The sequence below is a fragment of the Cyprinodon tularosa genome, unplaced genomic scaffold, assembly GCF_016077235.1.
Source record: "Cyprinodon tularosa strain WSP-4 unplaced genomic scaffold, ASM1607723v1 ctg118, whole genome shotgun sequence".
NCBI classification, from domain to species: domain Eukaryota; kingdom Metazoa; phylum Chordata; class Actinopteri; order Cyprinodontiformes; family Cyprinodontidae; genus Cyprinodon; species Cyprinodon tularosa.
The window spans coordinates 985230-1009335 of record NW_024037981.1 but is presented as its reverse complement, the minus strand read 5'-3'; the positions used below and the strand labels follow the sequence as shown (position 1 = coordinate 1009335).

Sequence of the window (24106 nt, the reverse complement as noted above, 5' to 3'; positions counted from 1 at the left end):
TAGGGGCAATTGTCGGCCTGGCTGAACAGGAGAGATATTTGCTGAAACCTAAGGCCATCCCCTCTGTTTAAGGTTTTTTCTCTTAACATAAATGGCTTCTTTCACACCACCTTCCAACCACCTGTCTACTTTAAGGTGAAATGAGCAGAGGAAAATTCCTCTTTCATTTCATACAGAAAGAGAGGAGATATTAATCCTTAAACTGACATGAAATGAGGGTCATGGTGACTGTAATGAAATGTTTACACATACTTTTCAAGGGTTTATAATTCGTCCTGTTATGATTAGACATTTCTGATGGGCTATGATTTCTTGGTTAATGTCAATTTGTCATTATAAAACATTTTTGGGGTCTGTTAGTGTTAAGTGGTCATAACACAATCGTTTTAAACAGTTTCAACTCTGCATTTTGTAATTTGCAAAATGACATTTATTTACCAGTCATGAACATTTATAAAGACTCCATGTTGATGACAGGTGTTACGTTTATGACAGTGTCATATCAGTCTAACTGACAACGCTTCAAATTGCAAGCTCTCCTCCATTTGTTTACAACGTAAAAACGGTCACTATGGTGTCAAAAGCTAAAACATACTTTCATCAATCCATGCAGCCAGGTGTGTCTTTGTTTGGCATTCATCTATAGAGTGAATTACAGGAAAAAGTTAACCAGTTTGCTTCATCTTTAAAATCCAGTAAATGAAAAGGAAGAGGGAAGAGTTATTTACCAGAAGCTGAAACGACTTTGAAAGGAAATGGAAAAAAAAAAACTGGTGAAACCACAAAATGAGGTCCGGCTTCCTAGCTCAGCACCAAGGCACACACTTAGGCTGTATGGTTCACGCTGTGTGTTAATTTGGACACTCATCACTGGTGTGGCAGAGCTGTGCTCTGTGTGGGCGTGGGGGATTCTGTTCATGTTGCCTCTTTAGGACCTTTAGGTTCTTTCTGAAGACGGATCTTGCAAAGTCTTTCTATAGTCAGGGTTTGGTTTAAGGGCTGAGGTGTGAACTGCACTGCGATGGAGTTAAGAATATGTGGCTAGACACTGGAGTTGTTCTTATAAAAGCAAATAAATACAATGTCCTAGGACTGATATAAATGCAAACTTCTTAAAGGAAAAGTCCGGTCACATTCAGAATACAAACTTCTGAAAATACTTCAAGAATTTGATTATTATTGCTTAAATTCAAAGTGTTTTTGATTAAGAGTAATTTCATGCAAAGCAGAGAGTTAAAGATTAATGACATGTTTTCTCTCTGGCAGAAGTTCAATGGCAAATCCTCCCTGTTCAAGTTGGCAATCCAACAACGAACCTTTGGAGGATCATGAATCAGAAAAGTAAAATAACTATTTTTTTTTTTTCATTTTTACCCGATGTATTAAAACCCCCAACTGCCATGCATGTGGGCATCGTCAGCTTAACTATAGCTCTCGTGAATAGCAATGATGAAGTTTTTTCGAAATCTTAAATAATTGTTGATTGCAGATGTGTCTATTAGTTCCTTTTAGATTTTGCTTGTAAAGCGGGGAGAATGGCGGTAAGCTTACCGCACCGTGAAGTCAATGCCGGAAGATGTCAGGAGTAAGGTGTTACTATATATGGGCAAAAATCGCCGGTCCCGAACTCAGTGATATTGTTTTTATTTTTTTACTGATTAAAGCTAAATTCATTAAATCACAGCAAACGCATTAGCTTTAGGTGTAAATAATGACCCATTGGTTATTCCTTAATGACCGGACTTTTCTTTTAAAACATCACTGACCTATGATTATCCTAATCAAGCCAACTACAGCTTTAAAAGGATCATTTTACACTCTTATAAATAATTTTCCTCTTTTTGCTTAGTTTTTTTAATTTAATTTAATTCAAATAAAACATAAAAGAAAAACCATTTTCACAGTTTTGACTTGCTGTTCTTTTGCATTTAAAGGGTGAATAGAGTTATCCGGGTTTTAACTCCATGAGGCTGCACGGTGATGCAGTGGGTAGCGCTATTGCCTTGCAGCAAGAAGGTTCTGGGTTCGATTCCTGAGAAAGTGGATGGATGGATGGTTTGATTAAACTGAAGAGGAGGACAAATCACTAATAACAGTGTTGGGATATCATGAGGGAAAGGAGAAAGTGATTAAAACAATCAGAAAGATTCACTCTTAGGGTTGAATGAAACATGAATTGTTTGTGAAACCAGCAAAGGACATGGAAAAGCATATCGAAATAAAGCCATTTTTGTTATAGATAAGGTCAAATTTAGCAAATTGAATGGCAAAACCTTATTTTTACATTTTGATAGTGAAGGGGAATAACAGGGGAAAGTACCTAAATCCCCCATAGTAGGCTCAAGAAAAACTCTTGAAGAATACAAACATCTTCCGTTGGAGTTTACAATGAAGAGTCCATCTGGATCAGTTAAAGTTGGCTTTAAACCACAGTCTAACTATCTAGGTAAGACTTAATGTACTTTTTTACTCTCTCTTTTAGTTTTGAACTTTTTTCCCATGTTCCAAGCATCTGGTGGTTGACTAAAATAGGTCATATTGACCACGCAGATGTCCCAGCTCTCACTCAGCCTGCAGAGTGGAGCGTTTATTTCTCAGTGTGTGACATGTAGAGCAGAAAAGGGGGTGGTTTTGACAAAAACCACAGAAACTGATCCATTCTTTAGCACGTAGATAAAGAGGGTTGAGGGAAGTGTGTGAAGTTGGGTTCAACGTCATGCACAAACTGTCGAAATCGACATCCAGCTGATGAGCTTCCTCTGCATTCAGCAAAACAACAGAAGCATCTTCTCATCATTTAAAACCCTGCAACATTCTGACCATTTCTAGTAAATATGTGTAGCTGCGCTTTTCTAGAACAGTGATGTCACACCAAACATTTCAATAACTTTTATTGGAGTATGTTTATTCAGTTGAGGGGAATAAATATCTTAAAAATTTATTTATTTTTATTATTTACATTTATAACCACCTCTACAGTTTCTTTTATAGTTTTCATAAAACCAGAACACCATACCAGAAAAATGCCCCAGTCAGATATGGTGGTGGTAGTGTGGTGCTCTGGGTCTGATTTGCTTTTTCAGGACCTAATCGGCTGAAATAAAAGAAAAATTAATTCTAACCTTAGGCAGAAAATCCTTACGGAGAATCCGACCTTAAGCCCGAGCTGGGATTGAAAAAAAGACAAAATTATAGTTTTGGAAATGAAATCTGATTGAAATTGAAATTGAAAAAGACGAACAAGAGCCGCCAAAATTCATCCACGGCCATGTAAAAGTCTCTCTGATGGATAGTTATCGCAACATTTGAAGGAAAATAAGTAAAAGAAGCAGAAAGTGTAAAGGCAGGGTGGTGAAGCTGGACCACTTCACCGAAATACGTACTGTAAGAAATCTCTTATAAGTAAATTGAATGAACAAAAAAAAAAGAAAAGACTTCAGAATGTTTATTGTTTTGTTTTCGCTTACATATCTCTTCTCAAATTCAGAAAAATAACTTAGATTACATAAAAGGACTGATTCCAGTCATCCCTTTTAGAAGAGCTTATGTCAATGATTGTTGCGCTGGGTAGTTAACGTCATTCTCCTCATCCTCCTCTTTTCTTACTTCTCATCCCTCAACTTTTTTTGTCAAAGAGATGACGAATGTCTCCACATTTAAATTTCTTTTTCATTCGGATCTGCAATGTTTAAGAGTTAAGATTTGGAAGAAAAAAAGCCCATTTATTACTGCAAGAAGTCTTTAGCAATATGAAGCAGGAAATTGTTGATCACATTTACATTTATGCGTCCATCTAGAAATCTTCCTGAACTTGTTACTATGGCTGCAAATGTATTACATTCACTTTCTGTTTTATATATCATGCAAAACTTATATTTTAGAATACATAATATATATTTATTAAATCATTCATGTTTAATTTGAAGGTTTTTAGCAGCTTTTGGATAAACAATTACAAGTATTTGAACTAAATTAGGATTGCAGGACAGCAATCCTAATTTTGTTAACCTAACCATTCTGTTTTTGACAGTGGGAGGAAGCAGGAGTACCCAGAGAGAACCCCTGCATATACAAGGAACACATCCAGTCTCCATGAAAAAACCCCAGTCTGCTGCCTTGGATATTTTTCTTTTTGAAGTAATATAATCATTTGAAAACCATTATTTTCTCTTTGTTTCTTTTTGTTCTGCTTAATTTTTCCTCCCTCTCCTTCAGCCCGAGTCGGAGGCATGGCTGCTAACTTATCCTGCGTTCTCAGTTACTTTTATTTCTTTTAACTCTGGACCTGGTGGGCGTCAAGTGTTACAACGGACTCTGTTTAATGTGCAGCTTTCTGCGTCACAGGATATTCAGCTTAGTCGCTTCAGGTCCCACTTTACAGGAACTGAACATATTTTACAGTTTACTTCTCTATTTGATGAGTCATTAAACGACGTATGAGAGAAAGAACATGTTTAGCATCCGTTTCTCATAAAAGCTTGAATTAATCAGATGATGTCTATATAAAGTGGAAGTTGTTTGCTTCTACAGAGCCCTTGCAGAATGAGCGAAGACAGGGTTGTTATTGTTCTCACCTCTTCCCCACTGCACCCACCGCACATGCATTCATAGTTATGGTCGTCTTAGTGGCTTTCAGCTTTAGCAGAGTGAAATCTGACCTTTCGGGGAGCGTTGCATGCTCTTGTTTTTGCTCTTGCACCTTTCTGCCCCCCCCCTCAGCACGTTTAGCTGTTGCCCACAGCTGCATAACTGCAGGAACACCAGCCTCTGGTCCCGCATACCCACTCAGTCAGAAAAATCTAGTAAACTGCTGAGATCAGACACTGAATGTTGCAACAGTTTCTGCGTTGTAAACATAAATGCCTTGTGGTTTATACGTTTACACTATATGGCATATGGAGGCGTGTTTCACAATGGCCTTTCTCTGAACTTTTTTGCCAGAGATGATAACTACAATCTTATCAAACCATTTCTGTGTCACATTCTCTTCGTCTTTCTGTTGACATTTTGTTGCCAAGCCAATGAACTTGTGTTGAACAATACTGTCACCAAACCATTTCACTTTCTCGCTCTATGACATTTGTTATGCAGATATTCCTAGATTATGTAAATCAATCCTAATAAATCTATAACATTAGTAGACTCAGTTCATTTGAAAAACCTATTGCAGCCCCTTACATCAGTCCTTATGGTGGCACGTTAAAACCACAAACTTTGGCGTATTTAAGGTATATGTTCCAAAATCGGCTTGTATAGAAGTTCCTACCGTCTTTCAACTTATGAACTCTGACCAGATTTTGTGTCCCAAGTGAGGAACTGATGCTGCGCCCCTGTTTTTTGCTGTTTGTTAACTCATATGGAGCAAAACAGCTTCTTCTGTTTCTTTCATAAAGGAAAAAAACTATGGAGTTCAGAACTAATCGTTCCTAAAAAAAAAACATTTTCAGACGTTTCTCTCCTTAAGGCTATATACTTTTGTAAGGCTATTATGTTGTTAATGTATAGGATTTTATTTCTCTCATATTTTCATTTTATTTCTGTCGTAATCAGGTGAGGCATTTTAGGTTCACACTCTATCAAATGGACACATCTAAAGACCTGTTGCTTTGTTAAAATGCTTTCTGTCCTCTGGTTAACCAGAAGGCTTCTTTCTTAACTGTCAGTCCATTTTCCTCCCAGAGACAGAGTTATGTGCACCTGCAGTGGTTGTGGCCATCACAGCAGCATTTTGTTTTTTTTCTTTTGTCTTTACAGACTGTGTGTGTTTCAGAGAGAGATAGAGATATCTTATTTTTATGTACTCCCCCCATGATTCTAAATCTGGTAGCTTTAGCCTCTCCACTCCTTTGAATCAGCTTTTTTAAGCTGGGTTTCATCCATGCAAACCACTTCATAGGGCTTTAAGTTTCTATGCATAAACCCCCTTGTTTTACGCTGCAATTGAAACAGGATGTGGTGTTGCTTTGCGTTTCTTCCTTCAGTATAATTATTACAACCTTAAAGCATGTGATTGGGCTCAGGTATGGTGACTGGCTGCTGCAGGAGACGATGAGGAGGAGGCACCCTGCAAGACAGATAGCCCCCGATGCTCGGCAGCACCTCTACCAACTCGGCCCGTCCCCTCTCACTATCACTCACCGCTGTTGAAGCTTCCTGTCAAACCTGCAAGCTGTGGTTTCAAATGGAAAATGTCACTGGGCACTTAGAAGAAAAAAGGGGCGAGAATAGAGAGAGAGTAGACGTCAGATGTGCTGAAGTAGAGAGAAAGAGAAGAGACGAGAGAGAGAGAGAGAAATAAAGGATATCTAATCAAATCATCAGGCCGGAGGAGGAAGACGTTAAGATGTCATTCATCTCGCTGACCACCTGCTGCCAGGACACATGAGGTAATTTATTCTAATCTGCTAAGAAAGTATCAACTACCTATTATACAAAAAGAAAAATAAGCGTTTTTTGGTACAGATTTTTTAAATAGATGCAAATAAAATACTTAATATCCTTCTAGCCTTTAGGTTATAGATTTTCTCATAACTATGAGATAACTCAACTCTTTCTGCTTGAATTAAAGTGACAACCGACAGGCAGACTTTTAATAAAAGTCTTATCTTGAACTATATCTCTAAATGACTTTGATTTTTAGTCTTTTTTATGGTGCATAAATTCAATTAATTTATACTGGCAATAAGAAGCTATTTCAAATATCAATTTTATTACAACAAGTTTCTCTATAAAGGTTTAAATGGACGTTTACATACACTTATTGGCCTATTCTAATCAGCTTTGACTCTCAGAGAGTCAAAGATCTGAACTTTTCTTTAATTTAAATATGTTTCAGACAATCCGGTTGAATAACTGTGTGCATAGATCCTGTAACGCAAACATGGTTATAATTATGTATATATTTAATTCGATAACTGTCATAACCCTTAAGTTAATGACAAACTACATATTTTATAACAATTAACAGCCTTTAGGTGAAACTCCTTCTGGACACCTGATCCCTCTTCAAGCCAGAAATAGTTTTAATTTCTTGTTAATTATGCAATAAGCCTGAGTTTAAAGCAAAAGTTAAGACCATTCCAGAGACGTCATCCTTTTAAACCCTTTTTTGATGAATGTTTTAGGAATCTTTGCATTGAAGCTTCACTCTGACACCGACCGTCACCTCTGGTTTCTGAAAAACCCAGGAACCACTCAAGCTCAGAATCCCAACATCAATGTTGTGGACTGCTCCAGTTTAAAACCTTTAATTATATTTGCAGCTTTCCATTCTGGGGAAACATTTAATGGTCAGATGGGTCTTTTAAACTTGGCACCACCTCTAATGCATGGTGTTATTGGTATCATACTGAGGGTCTGCTGGACTTTGAACGGTACAGCTTATTTGGGACCCAAATTGTTGATTGCTGGTGTTTTAGCCTTTATATTGAATTCTGTAAAGATGCGCATTCAACTAACTCCAAATAAAAGTTACTCAAAGAATTCCTTAATTTAGGATTAATTGAATTTTGATCCATCCGACCAATTCTAGCCTGAAGATGGGTTGGATCATATACATCATGAAAGGCATCATACCGAGACTCTATATTCACCTTTTTCATTCAAAAGTACAGTGGTTCTTGTCCTCTGCTACCCTCTTAGGATGACTGTTTTCACTCACTAAAACTCTGCTTTGTGGCAATTTTGGTGGGAGGGGGATTCGGTTTCAACTCTCAGGTTTCAGAACACAAGTTAAAGAAGGAATCGTTGAGCATTTTCTCGTTTGGTTCTGTTTGCATTCATCCGATTTCTGCCTTCGTACAGACATGTTGCTAGCTGGTGAGATGCTTTGGTGCCTGTGCATCCTGCTGGTTCTGCCTTTAGTGCATCCAGCTCACATTTACAAAGACCCAACTGGTAAGTCATGCACAGTGATAAATAAAACCTAATCATTGCTTGTTTTTGTTTGAAAAAAATCCAAAGAAATATGAAACTGGTTCTCTATTTTGCGCACTGTCTTTTTAAGTACTTGTCTCCCTGTCTGTTTTTTTTAAGAACTTCATTGCGTAAACGACTTTGTAAACAATGTCAGCTGTACTTGGACCGGATCTTGGGTTGATTCCGCTGAGGACTGTTTGATTTCAGCAGAGAAGGAGTATACTAATGAAAACTGGGAGCTAATAATAATCACGTAAGATGTGACAGATATTTTCATTGTGCCTGCCAAAAGAGTTTTTATTTTTATTTTTTTATTAAATCAATAAATTAAACTTCGATGAACCTGTTAGCTCTATGCTTATTAGTATTTTCTCTTTTTCAGCCGAACCTGCAAACTGGAAAAGCGAAAAAAATCTTCTCTGGGCTGCAGTGTTGTCTTTGAAAACACAGTAAGTCTGTAAGAGAGTGCCTTCCAACAGTCCTCACACCCCTTAACTTCATTTAGTCTCCCTGCATGTTATGACCAGCTCAAAGTGGGACACCTTTTAACAGTTATGCAAAAGTTTGTATTGATGCATTCAATAAAACAGACCTACGTTCTATCTGGTTTACTAAAAGTTTTTTTTTTCTGGTTTTGATGCAGCGCTTTGTTGGTACTGAAGTTATGCCATCCATATGTTTATTGTGTAATGGGACACTGGTGAAAGAAATTAAAAAATACGAGCCTGCAGCACACAGTGAGTTACATTGCCTCTCTAAGCTTCCTTATTGTTGCATTCCAACTTTAAATCCATAAGTGTTTGCATGATGGATTATTTAGCCTTCTTTCCTTGAATGTGCATCCAAACAGTCAAAATGCATCCTCCAAGAGCTCCCCAGGTCAACAAAACTTCCAATTTCACCCTGATATCATGGAGTCTGGGGGAACCTGTTTCAAGATATTCATTTGGCTTCAGCTACCAGCTTCAGATCAAACAGAAGGAACAGCAGTGGGAGGTGAGAATATTTGCACATATTTCAAATTAACCTCCCAAAACCCATTCATAAAGTCAAATGAAAAAAATAAATAAAAATAGAGCAGCTTTTGATGTGGTTGAAATGTGACCTGTCCTGGTCACAAGCTGAGGTAATAAAGGTTTAATATCACTGTTTTGCTTTTACTTTAGGTTTGGCTAAGTGCACAGTGTTTTGCTTTGATTGGGACAAGAGTAAACATTATTAGATTTCTGGCTTTAAGATAATCAGGAGCAACTGAAAGTAAACAATCAAAATTTGATATAAATTCAACATTAGATTTCTTAAAACTAATATTTTAAGTCTCTTGATTCATTGAAATGAACAACAAGAAAACTCAAACTTTTCTTTATTTCATCTCCCCTATATGTTCCCTGTTAAAACCCGTTTTGCTGCAGCTTCCCGTTCACCCAGGCAGGTCTCCTGTATCGTCCTTTTTTTGCCCCGAACTAGCAGCTTAACCTGTTTGCCCTGAAACAGCGGCTGGAACTCAACAAATTTTGGATCATTGTGAGAATTTATTCTCCGTATTGCCAAAAGATGTACAGTGGAGCTTTGGGTGTCATGTTATCCTGCCACCCTGCAAGAGAAATTCATTAGTTAATCAAGCATCTTCATTCTAGGTTCTGCAGTTACTTAAGCTAAATAAATAGATTTTGGTCTAAAGATCTTATCCATAATATGAAGTATAATCATAATTTTAACATTAAGACTGTTAATAATTTATCTAAATCTACTTAATCTGTGTGCATTAGTTGTATGTTTCATAAAGCAGAGAAAATAAAATGCATAATTACAACACTGAATATCTTATGTGGATTTGAATCATTATAATAATCAATCAACACTTTAATAGAATTCATAACAATATCGTTTCACGATTAGCTTAGAGAAGAGACAGAAATATATGATAAAGGAAAATATACATTTCTTAAAGGAAAATCCTGAGAATATTTAGATTATGTCCTGATTAAAGGGCTAAATTTATCAGATAATATCAGTGTTTTTCTTTCCTAAAACTTTTTACTTTTTACATATTTTGGGATTCTGAATACCTTAAGGATAATTTAAAGGAGGTTTGGAGATTTAACTTAACAGTTTGTTACATGAACTGGATCTGTTTGCTTTCTAAGGTTCTGAGAGACAACACGTTTTGTGAATCAGAGCTACATAAATAAAAATCTAAACTCTGAAAGGTTCTGGCACCAGAAAATATCCCTAGATAAAATGAGGCGCTGTTTTAGTTCCTTTTATAACTGCCTATTGTCACATTTATTTATTTTTAATGTTTATTTCAATCTTTGAATAATGATATAAAAACTTTGGATAAAATTCAAAGGCATATTAGCAAAATATCTTGAGTTTAACAAACCAGCAAAATCATATGTGTCTTTGTTTTATTTTAATCCTATGTCATAAATACAAATTTGCTTTATTTATAAGAAAGATGATCCAAGGAAAGTTAGAAGGGAACGAACAAAGCTACATGCCTGTAGTTAAAAGAGAGGCAGGGTAGAACCTGCACACATCAATCCATCAGAAGGACGATTTCCCAAAATGTTATTATTTCTCAGTTCAATTTACAAAAGTTTAATGACAGCAGCTGTTGCTTCCACTTGTAGTTAAAGTCGTAGGTAAGTGATAGTTAAATATAAAATAATTCTGGCTTAAATATGTATACAAACGTACTCTTTATCAGACAAAATTGTCCCAAAAGCTAGAAAATTTGTGTTTAAAAAAAATCCTATCTTAAAATCTGTGGGGGGGTTTTCTGTTATCTTATGCAGGCCAGTTAATTATACGTCAGCCTGAACACCTAAATTTGGCCAATCATATATCAATGGTCATCTGTCAATCTAATTTTTTCGGTCATAGCATCTTGATTCATATGTTGCAGCTAATATACGCAACAGTTGAAATAAGTAATAAGAATCATTTACTTTAACATTGAGTTTCGTCCCAGTGTTCACGGGGACTGACGTCTGCATCTTCGGCAGGCGTAGAGCTAACAGAACTGGCAGTGTTGTGAGGCAAGGGCTCAAACATGTACAGCTGTAAGCCTTCTACACCAAACCAAGCTTCTGCCGACCTGGCGTCCTTTTCCACAACATCTTCATCCCGCTTTCCTCCTCTAAATAAAACATGTATGATGGAGGAGATTCATCCATGACCTCTGACACCAAACTCTTCACCTCTTGCATGTTTCCTCTGTCCATAGCGTTCCTTGACAGTGTCGTTTCTAATTGCTACTTGGTCCCAAATTAATGTCCCATTAGAACCCTACTACCCTACTACGACCAATCACATTCACTTTATTCACTCGTGTAAAGTCGGGCACGACTCGGGAGGATTCGGAACTGCATCCATTAGAACAACCGCTTCCCTATAACTAAACTAAAATAGTGACCGTGTGTTTATTGTGATGAGATGGGGTAGTTATTGCATAGCTCCTCTGTAATCTTGTTAAACCCTCTTTCATTAGAACTCTGCAAAGCTTTACACAGACAAGAAAGAGATGAAGGTGAGCGATGGGGAACTTCAGGGCCACCTGGAAGTCAGAGTCAGAGTCAAGCCACTCAAGAGGAACAACAGCCATTGGAGTGAGTGGAGCGGGACAACATCATGGCAAGAAATAGCAGAAAAGAAAGGTGATTCTTCTAACCTAAAAGTTTCAGCTTGGTAAAATTCCTGCATCTTACTGGATTATTTTTGTTTTTTAGACTCAACACCAGAGCAGAACCCCGTGAGGTGGATCTTACTTCCACTCAGCTTATGTCTCATCATTGTGCTTGTGCTTGCCCAATTCAAGAGCTGCAAGACCCTGGGGTAAATATTTCTAAATAATCAAGCATCCAGATTATGTGTGTGTTTGCAGGTGTTTACCCCCCTAGCTAATGCTGTTCTTAACCTCTCACAGGCTGTTTAAAGGGAAGCAGATATCAAACCCGTCGGAGTACTTCCACTCTGTCCACCAAGGAAATCTAAAAGTAAACCTCATGTCCTTGTTACAATTGGATAGAATACATCCTAAGATGTTTCATATTTCATCGATGCTAAAACCATAAACTTTAATGTATTTTATTGGATTTTATGTGACAGACTAACTCAGTTTTGATGAAATGACACTTCTTCAGCCTCTAGAAAGTTTTCTTCTATTATTGCTCAGGAAGGGAAACTTGCTCCCTGCATCACGCTGCCTCCACCATGTTAAACTATGAGCAGTGAATGTGGTGGTGTGCTGTGTTAGTTAGTCCCCATATGGAAGGCAAAAGTTTAGTTTTAGCTTAATTTAATCTGATGTCTGCTGTGTCCCATTCATGCCATTTAGTAAACCTTCGATTCATCTCTTTTTCAACCTTTATAATAAGTAAAATAAGGGTGCTGAATGGGTATGAATCCAAATTATTGTAGATCTTCATTTATACAAATAAACAGAAAATAAATTTCCCTTTTATTTACCTTTAAAGTAGACGTGTTGATCACATGGAATATGAGTTGAATGCATTGAGCTTTGTGGTTGTAAAAAAAGAAAGGAGAGATGATATTTTTCATGAAACAATCGTATAATTGTTTAGAATTATAATTCCTAAGAATGAACCTATCTTTGTTTTTTTTTCAGGAATGGCTTAATCCCCTCTCTGGAACCCAATCCTTCTTTGAACCCCCTCCATGCGACCAGTTCTCACATGTTGAGGTCTGTGAGGACTGGAACGAGACGGCGCCCTCCTCATCTCCAACTTCAAGCTCCAGAACCGCCTTTTTTCACTTCCAAAGATCACAAACCTCGTCCTTAGAAACCAGTGACATGCCTTACAACTCTTCATCTTTTTCCACATTCTCAAACAAGGGCTATTTCCTGTCCAGCTCCTCTGGGGACTCAGCTGGGGCCAACCCCAACCTGACTTATTTCACCTATCAAGACAATTTTCAGAACCTTCCCTGCATTCCCAACTTCTCCCTGTGCGATCCTCTCACTCCATATCCTGAATATGAAAGTCTGAACAGGCAACCAGAGAGTCCTGACTCTGGTTTTGGCTTCATGAAGGAAGATGAAATGAAAGAAACAGGAGTTATTTGCAAGGAAGGGAAAGAGGTTCTGAGTGATGGTAAACTTCCTTCCCCTCTCCTCCTCCTTATTCCTCTTCAGTTGCCTTCTCGCCCCCCTTTCTCTCCACCGGCCACTCCTGCCACTTTAATAAAGCCGCCTGAAAGCCCTCAGATGGACGTGGCTGAGATAGATACAGGCACCAGCACTAGCTTGGCTGCTCAGCCTGTTTCTGGAGCCATGAGCAGGTCCTCCTCTATGCCAGTGGAACCCTACGAAACTGGCTATATGACACTTAAAGAGCTGCAGATGACATTCAGCAATAAGTCCATCTAAAACCTTTTGACCTGATAATAGGAGCTTAACCTACTGGTTGGAGGAATTCATGAAGTGTTCTGAGCAGAATAAAATATGACAATAAAAAGCTGGAAGAAGAAGAAAGAAAGATGAAAATACAAGAAAAGGCTTAGTATGTTTTTTTTAGAAGTTAAAAGATAAAATATGAGAATGTGACTTATATTTTATTAGCTACAAGTTTCAAAAGAAAAGTTGAAATCATTTCTAAACAATTGTGCATCTTCTGCTCAAATAACACGTGAGAGTTTTTTAAACAGACATATAGCCAGCAGACATTCAAAGCCAGATGACTGTGAGTTGTTTGGGAGGAAAGTCTGAGGGAAAAGATGTTGTGCTTAACTCAAGTCTCTCAATTTAGCGGGAATAAACCCACAACTGACAAAACTTTATATGTCCCACTCATAACCAATGGTGACAAAATTTATGTTGAAACAGTTACTGATACTATCCCCTCCTCCGGCGGTTCATGCTTGCACAGCCATTTTTAAATTTACAATGCTTTCAAAGATTTATGCTGTATAGATTATCTATAGGATCAAACATATCTGAGTTTTGTCTAAACAACCTAAAGTCATAATCTCTGAAGATAATGTAAGCTTTAGCGCTCTTTATTTTAGTGTTAAACTGCTGTGCAAACAAAAAATTGCACTTGTAAGAAGTGGTGGGGATCACCCTAGTTTAATTAGGTACTTTGTGAGTGTTATAGGCTTCTACCATTGAGATTTGGGGAGAGTAGATTAGATTCATTTAGTCTTTTTCAAAGGCAGTCATGATTTGTAACAGCACTGTTTACATATGTCAGGCATAATTTCCATGTGAAGATGATATAGGCAAAGGAGAAGAGGAAGGATCTGTACGGATCATGTGAAAGAGAACACAAATAATCAGTATCTAACCCCTATAAGAGATACTCCTCCCACTATTTTGCAGGTTCTGATGATCAGCATCATGCTTATTCCTGAAGGAAAACAGAATAAATGAATTGTGCCTGCTGGTCTGCTCCTTTTACATAAACAACCTGCAGTGATTGGAAGATCAGCTTTGCGTGTGCTGCCAAGTTTGCATGTGTTTTTATACATATAAAGCTTTAGTAAGTCAACTCTAAGCATTTTTCACCCCATATAGTAAAGTTCAGGTAGAGAGAAATACTGTGCTGACTGCTCAGGCTCCCGTTCTCTCAGTGTCACACGACCTGATATGTGAAGCAAAAGCTAAATTTTGTGAAGCAGTAGTTTTTCTGTACATTTCGTCTGTACACAATTATTACTCCAGGGGAACATGTTATAATGCATAATGTCAAGAAGTGATATCAAAACAGAATATGTTAATGCTAGCTGAATGCTACAGCTGAATTTTCTGTAGAAAAACTGAATGATGATGAGCAAGACGTGAGTCTTTTAAAAGACTTATCATCTTTTCCAGAGGATGTGTTTATTATAGCTGTCTTGCAGAATCTCAGGTTAAAGTAGAATCTCTGTAGCTTTCTAGAAATGCACATTTATAAGACTGCAGCATCAGTGCAATGCGATCACATTAACAATTTAGACCAGGTAGTACTTATGAAGCATAATGCAAAGACATTTGATTTTGTTTTGGACTCCTCTAAACATGTGCAAATGACCCAGATTTATTTGGGGGACAAACAAATTCCCTGTTGTGACATCCCTAAGTTTTTTTTCTGTGAGCTTTTTCAAAAATATACAACACAGATGAGGTGATTTAAAACTTTTTTCTCTCGAATGATGAGAATGTTTTAAATATGGTGAAACCCTAATAAATGAGCTGCTAGAAGCTGCATAGATGAGAAGGGAAAAGAACGCAGACTAATCTGTGCTAGGTTACCTTCACTGCTAATGTTTTACTACCGGTACAAATTGTTGTTTCATCTGCTGTAATTTAGCATTAGTTGTCAACATTTATCCTCTAATAAAGACATATACAACCATTGGATGTCAGTTTACTCAGAGTTAAAAATGGTTTATGCTCTTAATTTCTGCTTCTTGGCCACCAGAATACATATCTTTAAGCGAGTAAATATTGAACAAATAACTGCTTTGCAGACTTTATTTCAAAGAGCAGTCACTGCTCCTCCAAATTCAGAATATGTGCCTGAAACACCTCCTCCAGGAGTCAGCCAATGGAACGGCCAAGGATATGCTGGATGACCTACGTCTTTTGGTGTCAGGGGTCCACATACACCTAGGAATCTCTGCTGTCCTGCTGATGACGTGTGTAGGAGTGAAACAACTTTTAAATTACAGAATCCTGTCAAGCAGTCCAAGGCAGGAACAGAATTAATGAACAATGAGACAAACACCATTACTTAGCCATTTTCTATTACCTCGGCATCTCTTTAACAAAAGGTTGCATCCTGCAATTCATTAGCATGTATATACTGTACGTAGATTCCTTGTACTTTAAAGTGATACAGTCAGTGTTAGAAAACTGTGCTCACTCTGTAAAGAAAGTTCCCAAATTACTAAGAACCACTAGGGTTGCATATTGTTGGGTTATAGGGTGTTAAAATTTTAAAAACAGTAAAGAGAAGTTTCCATGACATACCTTCAGAAGAAGTAGATTTGAGCAAACTTTGCAACTAGACACTAATAAGTGTCGCTGAGGAAACACAAGCCAAGATTTGTTCCAGTCACTTTATTAGCCATATGGACATTTAAAAGAAAAAGTCAATGCAGCTTTAAAAATGCAAGTAGAACAGAGATGTCTAATTATTACATCCTGCAAACATTTTGGTAAAATATTCATATGTTAAATTTACATCCATTTAAATTTTGAGACCATAGATAAAACAATATATTTGCATATAAAACTGATATAAACAAGTATCAGTTGCTTAGGTTAAAAAAATCTTGTCAGGCTCCAGCACTTGACAGGGCCTTAGCAAACGAAAATAATGAATAAATTAAAAATAAAATGCTCAGCAATGCCACCATTAATCATGTTTGTTTCATCGAGAAATATCCTTTTGTTAAGGAAAGCTCTGTGTTTACACCTCAAAACTTTCTCTCTCTGGTTCTGTCGGATTTTAGGATTTTACTTGTATGGAGAAACATTTCAGTAGATGTGCTACAGTCAGTGTGCGATGAATAAATTCTTTGCTCAGTGGATGCCTATTTCAAATTTTGCTATCAACACCATTCTAGATCATTTCTGACACATTAGTTAAACTTAGAACCTGAAACCTGCTGAAAATTCCCTCCACTCGTTATTTTAACATTTATTGTCCCAGACTTATGAAATTAGTACCACAATCACAGAGAGCAGGTTTGATTATGTGGAGAAACTTGCATAATTGTAAATGATTATTTCTCAAACTAAGAAGGGGAGGGAGATCTCAGCAACTTAGAACCTGGAACCTGCGAGAGATTCCCTCCCATCCTTATTTTCACATTCCCTCAATCAGTTGTCTTTGCCGCTTGGCCGTGATGCTGTTCAGAACAGGGCTACTCGTAAGCGTACAGCCTGCCAAATGGTGAAAGGGCAATATTATTGCCATTACTGTTAATATATAGAAGACATTTACACATTCAGTGATAAAATGTCACAAGGGATGGTATACGGTGATGGTCATTTAAGAAGGGGGATGATTTTTAAGACATTATCGATGGAGGCTCAATCCTTACATTTCAACAAGCGAAAAGCAAATATGGGATCACCGATAAGGTCACTTTATTTTGTGTAACTTAAATGACTTAACTGGTGGTCTTGCTGTATCTCCCATAGAATCCCTTTTGCTAAAGAGTATGCATTTTAAATCTTTTTCGAATGTATGTATAAAATCCGCTGTAATCTTAATGTAGATAATTCTCTTAAAGTAAAAAGCAAAATGGAATCTGACTTAAGGACAGTAAAGTCTGAGGACTGAGATGCTCTGTGTGGCCAGCCCTCCAGGGCCATATTGTCTAACTTTGCATGGTCAAACCTTTCGGAGCTCTGTAACAAATGTCAATCTGATGCAGGGCCATTTATTCATTGTTTATGGAGCTGTTCTCATATCCAACAGTTTTAGAGTATACTTGTTCAAGAGTTAAGTCTAATATTTAAGTGTCATCTACATCTGAGTGCAAGGATTTGCCTATTAGGACTGGAGGATGACCTGCCAGTCGGCTTTCGCCACAGAGACCTTTTACACATTCTGCTGCACTGTGCCCAGAAATGTATCTTGGCCTATTGGATCACTGAAAAAAAAACCAGGGGCGGGGCTAGATGGGGGGCCAGGGGTGGCCATGGCCACCCTTAGCCAATCATTGGCCACCCATGTGGCCACCCCTACCATTTTTCCCTCAGTAATACAGTACTCTCAAGTGGAATATTCAAAACAATTACATATTTCATATATTAACATTTACTGACAACAGAAACGCTGTGGTTAATTATGCACATCAATGTCATGATATTAAAGATAATAGGTACAGAATTCATGCTTTTTCAGAACTACATTTTGAGTTATATGGGGTAAAGAGGAAATGATTTCTCTCCTAGTCATATAGGAGCATTTAGTGAAATCATAGATAACTATATTATTAAAAATGTATAAAATAATCAATTTATGTACATATTAGTACTTGTAAATAAAATTTTTTGGCAGAATGATTATTGATAAAAGTAACTAATGACAATGGAAAAGATGTTCGCCCCAGAACTGAAACCTGAAAGAATTGTCCACTATACATTTTATCTAGGACGATGTTTAAATATATGCGCCTATTTTTTTTAGCAAAGGCTGTAGGAAAGAATATTTTTTCTTTATTTAGAAAAAATGGACGTTGTGCTCATTCATTTCCCTGTTGGAAAGTGTAGATTGACCCAGTGGTTCTAGTGCCTATCTGCTTTCGGCCACCTCTCAGGGTACATCGGTTGTTGCCTGGCTACCCTTATAAAAATTTTCTGGCTACGCCTCTGAAAACCCTCACACTAAATCAGTGGGAAAAAACTGTGACTGGTATCATTACATTTCAGGCTTTTTTTCATTTAAGGACAAACCCTTTGTATTCTATCGGACCTTGGACCCATTTCTGGACAACTTTGATGTCGCCACATGTCGCAGGTTGAGGTATGGGCTTATGGACCTGGCCTGGGAAAAAGACCCAAGGGTATAGTGTGACAAGCTATCATATTGGCGTAGATATTATTTAATATTTTTTTGGTCTCCCTGATTACTTGATTGTTTTGATTTTGTTCTTTTTTTATATTTGTTTTATTTTTTATTTATTTATCTTTGTTTTGTATATATTTTTTACTATGTTAGGCCCGAATGTCTGTATTTGTTATGCACTGTGCTTTGTTTGCCTTTGCTCCTATTGCTTCTGCTTTGCAAGAAAAAGTTTAGCAAAAACAAAGCTGGAAAAAAAAAAAATCCTAACCCTTTCAATATGGTGTATTTCTGAATCAAACCTGGTTTCAGTCTTATCCATTGTTTTCTTGGTAACAAACGTTTAAATGTATGCACAGAAAGTTCAGCTTTCACTTTACAAGAACTTAATATGTTTCCAGACAAGGTTCTGGGAGATTCTGGCTATGTGTGGATGTTACACATTTTGTCAAAGCAGAATACTTGTAGAACCAAACCGGAACACGTTGGAAGTTATTGCAGCTCCTTCGCTGATGCTTTTAGCTTCAAATCCAGCTCCAGATCAGGTTCTATTTACTCCTATCATTAATGTTAGAGAACGGTCTAGTTCTCGCAACATCACTGTTTTGATTGTATTCCTGTATACCAGCATCACTATAATATTTATATCATACAGATTGTGTTATGCTCTTGTTTGCCAACAGCCTCCTCTTTATAGATATATTTATTGTTCAGTTGCAGGATTTGTGTTTCGTTAAAGGGGGTGTTTGTGAATCATAATTTTTTTCTTAATGGGGTTGAACTTTTAAGAGGGGTAAAACACAGATTTCTTCTTTCTATAGGCAAACCTGTGACTTTCAAAGGGTTTTGATAGCGTGAATATCAACACCACATCATTGCTCCACGAATTAGTCATGACAGACGTGTGATTTCTTATCACTAGCACTATCTACACAACTGCTTTATTCCAGAAATTCCCACAGAAGCATTTCGGCACCAAAGTGAGCGTCGTCCAAATTGATCTGCTGTGAGGACAAAGGAAAGTGCTCCACTATGTCATTACATTTAGGTCGGCAGGAGGAGCAGATTCTGTAACAAACTGCTGATTTTTTACTAAGCCACTGAGGTCATGATGTATGTATTTTCACTCCTCCTCTCTACACATGCAGCATGTTTCCGTTGCTTTCAGTGAAATCTGTACAGAGACCAAACAAAATAAAGGCTGTGTTGGAAATGGGTCACCCTGTGACTTCCTGTGTTGTTGTGGAATAAGGGGCTGAGGGGTGGGCAAGTGTTGAGAGCGAGTGTGGGAGAGCTGGGTGAGTGTTTGAGTGTGCGTGTAGCGTCTCAGTGTTTACATGTCCTGTCAGGTGGTCCTGGCGGTGTATGTGTGAGTGAGCGTATGTATTAGAGTGTGGTTTGACATTTAACTCTGACACAACTAGCGACATCCGCTCACTGGCAGTTTATCATATTTAGCCATGTAACTATGTAAACACTTGAGATGTTGCCTATCATCAAAATTTTCCCCCTTTTTTTGCACGACACTCCCGAACACTAGCTCTGTCAGGAGCTCCCCATTAAATCTGTCTTTTATGTTGGATGTGCAAATTGATTTATTTCTTTTTCTCTATTTTCTGTTTTGAACATTCAGGTTCAAATATTTTACCGTTTAATCAACTTAAATTAAAGAAATTTCTCAGTTTTGTTTGAAAATCGCAGGTTCAGCAGCTGAAATTAAAGTTGTTTCGATCCTGCAAATATCCCTGTGAAAACAGAAATCCCTTTCAGCTGATGTCGATACTAATTAGTTACAGTCACTTAAAGACATTTATCTTGGTAAGTTTATTTTTGGGCTGAAACGATTAATCGGATTAATTGTGATTAATCAATTATTGAAATAATCATCAACTAATTTGGTAATTTATTAATTGTTAACTGAAGTATAGAGACTTTTGTATTTATGATTTAAAAAAACAATTGTCTGTGAATATGCTTTATCTAGAACTCCTCAAATGGAAAAGTTTTGGTTTAATTCTGCAAAAAAATCTTCTTCAAGGAACCTTTAATATCCAATTATTTATTGATTGGTCAAAAAAATAAGTGAGAGATTAATCAATTAGCAAAATGATCGTAAGATGCAGCCCCAGGAGTTTTGCTAACTGTGTAAAATGTCTGGCCACGGAGAAACAGCTCTTCAGAAAAGAGGTGAAGTTACAATAAACTGTAAATATTGTTGCTAGCATTTCTTTATCCTTTGCTAAAATAAATGCATTACCAACTAGAGAGATTTGTTTTGTAAGTTTACCTTAATAAAGTTATTTGGAAAAGCATTTCCTCTGCCTGACTTTATTTATTATTTATTTATTTAGTAAACATGTCTTTATAATACCAGATTTGTAAATACCTGTCTGTCTGATTACATCATTGTAAATATATTTATTTATCCTATTATGTTATGGTCCAATAATTAATGCTTGAGTAGCCATTTTACCCAGTAGTTTTTCCTCTTACATTGGTATCTCTTGGGTCATTATTTTCACTTTTACTTGAGTGAAAACATATTAAAGTAGTGCTACGCTCCATTTAGTGAAACGTCTCCCTTTCAGAAATGATGTTCATATTGACAGGTACTGAGGCTGCTGCAATGGGCTATATCCAGGTGTGTCTGGCTGGGCTGTTGTCATCGTAGTTACTGAGGTCAGACACACCTGGATTAATCAGTTTATCCATTAATAAAAGATATGAAACAAAGGAGCTGGCTGAAGTTCAGGAAGTAGTAGTTAAGCATTAGGGATGGAACGGTTTATGAAAACGGTCAGAATCGTTCGGTTCGACTGTCTCGGTTCGGTTCGCGTGTGTTGCGTTCGGTTCATGCGCTGCTCCTTTTTCTCATAGGCGAAGCGATTACACTCCAGAGCAGAGGGTGGCGGTACTGCGACCAAAGCCAACCACCAGTAGTAAACAAGAAGAAGAAGAAGCCAAGCAGCGTAGCCGGGTGTAACAGAAAAAAAAATCAGTTGTTGTGGAGAATTGTTTGGGTATGGCGAGTGGGAAAGAACAGGAGTTGGAAGACGCGCCAGCAGCACTTTATAGGTCTGCTGTATGGGACCGCTTTGCATTTAGAGTGACCTACAATGACGGCGGAAAGAAAGTTGTGGATAAAAACAGTGTGCAAGCATTGTGCAACACGTTTTGTTTATGCTAACAGCAACATGACCAACATGTCAGGCTAACCCCGCAAATCACACATACTCCGTCAGCGCTCCGCTGCGCTCCAGACCGCCTGCACAAAGCAAAGCCTACAGCCTCAGCTGTGGCTCCCGTCTGATCCGCTCTGAGTTCCTTGGAGATCGTAGAGGGCATGCGGGAGATGATTAAATTCAAATCAGCAAACATGCGGAAATGATCCAGGGTTTCCGCGGATTATTAAAAATAATTACAATTCATTAATTTTTTTTATTTTTTCATTAATTTCATTAATTATTATGGGCTTTCGGGGTAACAATCAACATATACCGAACCGAACCGAAAACCGTGGATTTTGTGAACCGTTCCACCCCTATTAAGCATACACCCCATTCTGGAGGCACTGCAGAGATCTAGAGGCTGGGTAAGAAAAATCTCCGTGCCAGACGTTTTGGTTGTGCGTTTGCAAATCGGCTTTTTGTGAAATAGTAGAAAGAAGTGAATCATTATTAAAAGAACAAGGAAAATAATCCATAAGAAGTCCCGTTATTAGATGTTTGTGTAGAGGACTGTTCCAAGATGTGGAAGAAGGTTCTCTGGTTGGGTGAGACCTTTAACTTCACTCCAAACAGTTTCAACTGGGATAGAGGGGCTGGTAGGAAGGGGAGATGAATGGGGCTAAATACAGGTTGATCCTGGAATAAAACCTCTCAGAGACTGCAAAAGATTAAGACTAGACAGAATTCATCTTGCATTAACACAATGACCATGGACTAACACCTAGAGCTGGGATGTATTTATATAAAGGCATGCAAATGAGTCAGAATGACCAAGTCCAGAAGGATAAATGACAAAATATAAAAGACTTTTAACAAATACAATGCATTAAAATAGATCAGAGCAAAGTAGATAAAGAAGCTCAGGGGTTGTTTTGGACCGGTGTGAAACTACAAAGCACAAAGACTTAGCCGGACATGAACAGTAAGAGAAACCACAGCGAGAAGAGGGGCCACAACAACCACAGGGGACAAAATGTTTCTTACGAACACCCATGTCCATGAAAGTTAGGTACAAAAACATTCAGAATTGCTAAAAAAAAACAAAAAAAAAATGGGTGTGAGTGTTTTTTTCAAGCATCTTAAAAAATATGCAGGCCGAGAGAAATCAGACATAACGTTCACACCCGCGCTTTGTTTTTTTTCCTGAGAGGAACCACAAAAATGCTTTGAGGTATGAAGTTTAAACTCACCTCTGCCTTTTTCTCCGTTTGAATGCACTTCCTTTCTAATTATGTGAATGTCGATCAACTTTTTGTGAAGAAGATATGAGAGTGGGGTTGCGGTCGAGGGGGAAAATATCTTCATTTCAACACAAAAATCTCAAACATTTGAGATGAACAGAAGAGGGCAAATATCTGATCTGATCTTAACCACAGTCCCGAGTTTTGCTCTTTTGCTTGATTTGGTTACATGAACCTAAAAAGATTCAGTTGTGGTGGAGAAGTGTAAGGCATCACACCAGGTGTTTTGTGACAGAAATAAACTAAAGAGTGCCAAGGAAGACAATATGCTGCTTGAATACAAATAGAAGAACACCTAAGGAACATCAGGGGAAAACTAATGCTTGACCTAAACAAATCAGAAAAACTAGATGCAGCACTGCAAAGCTAATCTTCTCTCCCGAAGATTTAGAAGATTAAATAATTTATGTTGGCTGGAATGATGTAACAACATATGAGTCCAACTCATCAGGTGCAACCATGCCACACTGCCAGGACCCACTGCTTTTTGAGCAGGAATCAGTTCATAAAATGAGTATTTCTCTGCAACCACAAAGTCAATTTGAATAAATTTGGTGTCCAATTAAAGAAAACACTTTTAAGATTGATGGAACTGTGTAAGTATATGTGCAAGTATATGTGTTACTGATACAGAGTAAATGAAGACGGCACAAATTTCAAACCTTGCCTAAATAAACACATTTTTAGCATCAGCAACTCTCTGAAATGATGCTTTAGGACAGGGGTAACCTATTAAAAATCTGCAGGGTCCGAATAAGGAACATCATCAACCAGTAAAGGTCTGGAGACATTTTTAAATATGATCTGTTACTTTTAACAGAATTTGACACTGAACACATTAAGAAAATTTTTTTTCAATTTTTTAAAATCTCAAGTGTTTTTTGAAGTAGAGAACAAAAATCATTCAGTTTGGTATATAGACAATTTCCTGAATCACATGTTTTATAAAACACCTGAACTGACCATTTGTTTTTTTTTTTTTTCTTTTTATGGCTCGATGAGAGCCGTGGGCTTTACATTGCATTACAAGGCTTTAAACCAGGGTCTGAATGGAGACAAAGCCATTCTAAAGCACATATCATTTTGCTCCTGGATCCATATTTACTTTTGATTATGTTCATGGTGGAGAATCCTGCTTCACAGCAGCAGGTTGAGCCAAACATACTCAAAATGTGCAGGGTCATCTTTGGGCATG

The 24106-nt window shown here is 37.5% G+C and overlaps 1 protein-coding gene across 1 annotated transcript; it reads left to right on the top strand.

The window, feature by feature from the left end:
- The first annotated feature begins 6073 nt into the window (after positions 1–6073).
- On the top strand, positions 6074–15272 carry LOC119771442 (interleukin-2 receptor subunit beta-like). Its single transcript, XM_038267405.1, has 10 exons — positions 6074–6386; positions 7804–7896; positions 8035–8170; positions 8300–8366; positions 8561–8654; positions 8768–8913; positions 11414–11579; positions 11652–11757; positions 11849–11918; positions 12551–15272. Exons 2-10 carry the CDS (start codon positions 7806–7808, stop codon positions 13310–13312), a joined length of 1638 nt encoding a protein of 545 aa, XP_038123333.1. The 5' UTR covers positions 6074–6386; positions 7804–7805; the 3' UTR covers positions 13313–15272.
- Positions 15273–24106: the final 8834 nt, after the last annotated feature.

What these genes read in the sequence shown, in the direction of transcription:
- LOC119771442 (XM_038267405.1), top strand. Translation starts at nt 7,806, where the DNA reads ATGTTGCTAGCTGGTGAGATGCTTTGGTGCCTGTGCATCCTGCTGGTT. An exon ending in CATTTACAAAGACCCAACTG is followed by an intron (nt 7,897 to 8,034) that starts GTAAGTCATGCA and finishes GTTTTTTTTAAG; the next exon opens with AACTTCATTGCGTAAACGAC. An exon ending in ATACGAGCCTGCAGCACACA is followed by an intron (nt 8,655 to 8,767) that starts GTGAGTTACATT and finishes GCATCCAAACAG; the next exon opens with TCAAAATGCATCCTCCAAGA.